This window comes from Zingiber officinale, chromosome 3A, assembly GCF_018446385.1.
Source record: "Zingiber officinale cultivar Zhangliang chromosome 3A, Zo_v1.1, whole genome shotgun sequence".
NCBI lineage: Eukaryota > Viridiplantae > Streptophyta > Magnoliopsida > Zingiberales > Zingiberaceae > Zingiber > Zingiber officinale.
The window spans coordinates 16,970,569-16,976,324 of NC_055990.1; the positions used below are offsets into that span (position 1 = coordinate 16,970,569).

Below are 5,756 nucleotides of genomic sequence, written 5' to 3' on the forward strand. Positions count from 1 at the left end.
ACACACATAGAGCAATAGATGGAGACTAGTTCATATGATGAACCAAGAGGAAAGATGAAGTCAAGTTTGACTTGGCTAAATATGGAAAGTCTATAAAAGGCAAGTTTGACTTGACCTAAATCCACAAGTTTGACTTGACTATGAGTTAGACTCAAGTATGATCCAAATGTTGGATAAATCAATTAAGGGAGTTAATTTGGTCATGTTTGACTTTGGCCAAATTAGGAAGGTTGAAAGTCAATATTGACTTGACTTGGATGCCACCACATTTGATGAGGTGGCATGGGAGAACCAATGGGGATGCTACACATCACCATGCCACCTCATGCTTGCCACCTCATGGGAGGTTACCCATGAGTGGCCGGCCATATTAAGGGGGCAATTAAGAGCATTAATTGCCCACTTAATGACATTTATGTGGCCGACCACATGATATGGTGGATTGATTGAATTTTTGAATTCAATTTTTTTGATTCTTCTTCTTCCTTGGTGCTCTCGGCAACTTCTCCCTCTCTTCCTCCTCTTCTTGGCCGAAAACCACATAGGTGCTAGCACACCTTGTTTCGGTCATCTTCTCCACCTAATTGCTTGTGTGGACACATATAGAGGGGCTCTACTTTGTGCCCTCTAGATCCAACTTCAACCTTAGTCGAGCGGGATAAGCGAAGGGCACGCATCAAAGGTAGTTTTTCTTTAAACTATAGATCTAGGAGTAGATCTAACATATTCGGGTATTAAGCATGATATAAATACGTGGAATTTTTCGAATCGGATTTTTCTTTGCACGAGATCCTTGGCTAGGGTGTTTCGGGGTTTCCGCGACGCGAAAAGCGGTTTTCGTGGCCCGAAAAATTCTAACAGATTTACTATCACTCGGTTGGCAATTTCTCGATCGCGTTCACGGTTTTGCTCGTACTGATCATGATTTACACGGACGACATTTTCTAGATCGCGCACTCACCATTGCTAGTCCATCGTCTTTCGTCTCGCTCGGTAATCGCTCGATCACCTTGCTCAGCATCGCTCGATCGTCATCTCGATATCGTTTGACATCTGCTAGATTGCTCTTTTGACACTCGCTCGGTATTACTTTCACCGCTTGGTCGCTCTGTCGGGCGCTTGTCGTTTGCAGCTACTCGTTCAATGTAATAAGACGAGCCTAACGATCTGATTATGCATTCGATAGCGATTCTGTTTTAAGGCTTGGTCTAGTCAGTCGGACTTGCGCCTCCTTCGACTAGACTTGAAGGGGAGGCTTGTGATGTAGATATGGCTTAGGATAGAAGAGGAATTAGGGAAAAGAGGAGGGGTATTATGGTCATTTTACTGTAGCAAGCCCTTTTAGGGCACTGTTCACAGAGAATGGAGGAGGCTTCGTTCGGGCTGGGGTTGGGTGCTTTCTCCCCGCCGCCAGGGAGAGGGAGCTCTCCTTCATCCCTCCCACTCATCTCCTTTCCCTGTCCTGAACGTCACCTCCTCCTCTCCTTTTTCTGGATTTTTCCATCGCCTCACACAAGGGGGTGCTTCGTGGAGGAGGCCGCCGACACCGCCAACAGGAAGAGGACCTTCCTCGTCCTCTGCTCCTCGCCGGTTGTCGGCTGCCGCCGCCGGCTGCCGGCTACCGTCGCCGGCTGCCGCCTTCACTCTTCTCCTTTTCCTCCTCACGACGCTGCCGCCCACGACTCCCCTTCTATTCCCTGCGACGCCACCCACTGACACGCCGCCTCTCCATTTCCTTTCACCCTCTCGTCGGAGCCGAGCCACCCCTCTTCTCGCTCTCGTGCACACCGCCGTTGAGGCCTATCGTCGTCGGAACAGAACCCTCCCCTCTTTCCCAGTCCTTACGCAGTAGCCCCACTAGCCGACAGTCATCGAGCACTGCGGCCTTGCTTGCATGCGCCTCCTTCGACTCGTCACGCTTCCACGCGCTGTAGCCTCTTTGACCAGCAGCCCCCGCGCGCCAACAGTCCACGTGTCGGTCGTCCTTACGTCGATTTCGTCCCAGCTCCGATTCCGTCTCGTTGTGCGCCGGCCTTCGTGCCGTTATCTCGTTCCAGCTTCGTGTGTTGTGGTGTTTCAGCCTTTGTGCCTTGGTTATTGTTGGGCGCCACTGATTTGCCCGTATTCCGCTCCTGTTGTTATCCCGGTCTGCGTGCCGATGTCTTATCCCGACTTACGCGCCGATGTCCTAACCTGATCTATGTGTCAATAGTGTAGCCCGGCCTGCGTGTCGATCTTGTGTCCTGGCCTCCGTGCCGACCTAGTGTCTCGGTCTATGTGTTGATCTCGTGTCCCGGCTTGTGTGTCGCTAGTACCTCCTGGCCTGCGTGCCGAAGTCTTATCCCGGCCTACGTGCTAGTATCTTATCCTGGTCTGCATGTCGTCTTCCAGTGCCGTGCTGCGTTCCGCTTCTTACCGTCAGATCCAACTCTCCATCCTCATCAGACATCGTCTATTCTTCCGAGTCGCGACAACTCGAGCATCGCCCCATCCGAGGGTGCCCTCTGGGCCAGGGTACGTTCCTCGTTCATATTTCATATGCATTTTCATTACTTTATGACTTAATATGTTACTTATATGTTCGTTGGATCTGCCTCGAGCCTCGGGATACTAGGGATCGGGGGGACCCGGTCGCTGGCTGCAGGTAGCGTTGATGAGAGGACTTCTGAAGACTTGGTCAACACGGAAGTCATCTCAGCACACTCTCCTTCGGGACGTCGTGATTCGGTCAATATTTCACCCACCTCATCTGACGATCTGTCTGACTCAGATTTTAGACAGGATCAATATTTCACCCACCTCATCTGACGATCTGTCTGACTCAGATTTTGGACAGGATCAATAAATGTTCACATAGTTTTAAATCTAGCAAATAGTGTCAAAGTTTCTTCAATAGGCTTGCTGTCCGACAAGACCACTAGAAACCTCGTTAAAAGTACATGTATATTCAAAAAGAAGAGTTGCAATGTAACAGAAGTTTCATAACCTTGTATTGAATTCTAGGTAACTGAGTTCTTGTGAGATATTTTGGTGAAGGCGACAACAACAATACAAAAGAATCATCAACTTAAGTGTTGTTGAGGTCGCTAACATGTGCCAACAATGGTCGATGGCAAGGACAACTTGTCTACTTCTTATGGCAAATCAAATGCAAATTGAGTTATTTGGTGTATAATTTCTGCAATAGAGTATTCGTGATTTAGTATGGATAAAGGAAGCCTATTAACAAGATAGGTACTAGCGAGAATGACTTCTCTCCCATAATTATTTTGGTTGAGCATGATTCTTATAGTCTCAACTATGTTTGCATTTTAGAATGCCATTTTCTTTGGGTGTGTGTATAAGGGAACGAAAATTGGGTTAGAATATTATTGGATAAGTTTGGGATATAATAAATGTTAAAAATCGTTAAGTGTGGTCTTATATAAATATCACTTATAATATTAGACAGAGAAAGCAAACTGCCACTTGTAGAATGGAACCCTCAAGATGTATGGTTTAGATGTTAAATATTTATAGCATCTCATTTATATATTTTCTAAAGTTTATTTAAATAGTCAATTAATAAATTATTAATGCCTTCTTAATTGAGTTTAGGAGGACATAAGCCGAACATAGACACTGAGATTTATATTCTTTTATCTGCATCGAGACGCCTTTCCACATCTCCCTCATCTCGACCGTCCGTTCAGGGCCCTCCACAAATGATCACCGACCATCCGAGTTCGCTTGTGTGCCCACCGCACGCCACGAACGCGTGCTCCGTCGCCAACAGCCGACCACGTGCTGACGTGCTGGCGTCGCCATCGAACCTGCCAGGTCACTCCACCAAGCCCATCATCAGCCGTCCATTCCCCTCTCGACGCGCCTGATCCACTCTTCCTTTACGTCCACCCCGGGTGTCTCACACCCGCACGTAACCCACTCCCTCCTCTCTTCCGATCGCCAAGTGGACGGCCGCGATCAGTCGACCGTCGTTTCTTTATTTGAATTGGATGACTCTGTTGAAGGGGCGGCAACGGTGTCTCCGGGGCGAACGATGGCGCATCACCAGTTGGGCAACGGCATGCTCGTCTCCGGTCCGCCGCCGACGCCTCCGAGGGGTCGGGAAACGAGTTCGTCGTGCACGAGTCCCTACACTTCCGGCGACGCCAAGAACTCCGGCGAATTCGCCAAGATGTTCGGCATCCCCTCGGTGGAATATTCAGTCTCCGCTGCGGGATCCCGGTCGGCTCACCCTTCCGGGTCAAAGAGAACCCCGCACCCTCCGTCTCCGATCCCGACCACCGGCCTCATCATCTCCGGCGACTCTTCCCGGCGGAGGGCGAGGCAGGGGGGAGCGGTGACGGTGGTGGAGGGGAAAACGTTCGAATACGGGGTGCCGAGGGCGTGCATGTGGCTGGTGGCCGCGGTGCTCTCGGTAGGGCTTGGGCTCGGCGGGATTCTCTTGGGGGTGGCAGGGCGGCCGGAGCTTCTGGCAGCGGTTGCGGCCGCGTCCGCCTTGGTGGGGGCGGTGGCGATCTGGAACCGTGCGATGGGAGCGAAGGAAGTGGAGAGATCCATAAGGAGTCTCCCCGACTACCCCTTCAACGGCCCGACCGATCTCCCAATCGGGCAACTGGTCAAGATCACCGGGGCAAGTTCACTGCTTTTTCAGGCGCTGCTCTTACGTCACGATTTTCTTAGCCTAGCTCTAATTATTAGTTGAGATCCTCTATCGGACGATCATGACATTCAGATATAATTTAACCCGTCCCAGAAAACACTGGACACATCGTGTTTTGGGGCAGAGGATCTCTAACTCCGTAATTATATAACTCGTTACGTGAATTGTTGTCATGCATGCAGCACGTGACGTGTGGAAGTATTCCTCTTGAAACATCCGGCGAGGAGGGGATTAATTGTAGGTGCGTTTATGCGTCCACTCAATTGTACGCGAGGAGAAGAAGAAGATGGAGACTGAAAAGCTCAGAGGTTATTAAAATATATAGAATAAAGAAGTAATACGGTTGAATTCTCAGTATATATTAATTCCTTCGCAGAAACTCGTAGCAGATTTCTACATATCAGACTCGACTTCAGGGATGAGATTTCTGGTGCGAGCAGGCCATGGAGCCAAAGTTACTCCTTTTGTTGAATCAGCTGCAACGGTCTTGGAAATCAACAGCGAGGAGAAAACGCTGTCATGGCGGAAGGAGCATAACCTATCGATACAAAACCAGTTGCGCCTAGAAAAATGGTAAGGCAGACACAAAGTTAATTTCAGTACTAGCTAGCTACAGATTATAGCGATATCGAAGGGTTTAATTGGCATATATCTTTAGTAATGAATGTGTTTGTGGTTTGGATATATAGTTACATCAGAGAAGGTGATAGTGCGAGTGTGATCGGCGTCCTGAGGACGAACAAGGACTTGTTGATTGTGGATCCGCCTTCGGATTCGGATCTTCTGTCTACGGGATTCAAGTGGTGGAGGTGCTTGTTCCCCTTCTTGGTGAGAGGCCTTATCCTAATTGGAAAAGAAAGTTCAGACGAGGTGATATATCGAGTCTGAACTGATCATATACAATCGTCAAACGTTATTAAAGCTCTAATCATTAACTAGTAATCAAAGACAAAATAATCGAGCGTGGTTGTACAGTTTGATTGTGTATAAATGAATGATATTGTATTCAAGACAAAGTACTAAATCAAAGATTAATAGTACTTTTTATCTTGTTAGTTTAAAAAAATAAAAAATAAAAACTGAGCAATTG

At 48.3% G+C, this 5,756-nt stretch overlaps 1 protein-coding gene across 1 annotated transcript; it reads left to right on the forward strand.

The window, feature by feature from the left end:
• Positions 1–4,039: 4,039 nt before the first annotated feature.
• Positions 4,040–5,554, forward strand: LOC122050220 (uncharacterized membrane protein At1g16860-like). Its single transcript, XM_042611146.1, has 4 exons — positions 4,040–4,636; positions 4,849–4,974; positions 5,043–5,239; positions 5,356–5,554. Exons 1-4 carry the CDS (start codon positions 4,040–4,042, stop codon positions 5,552–5,554), a joined length of 1,119 nt encoding a protein of 372 aa, XP_042467080.1.
• The last annotated feature ends 202 nt before the right edge of the window (positions 5,555–5,756 follow it).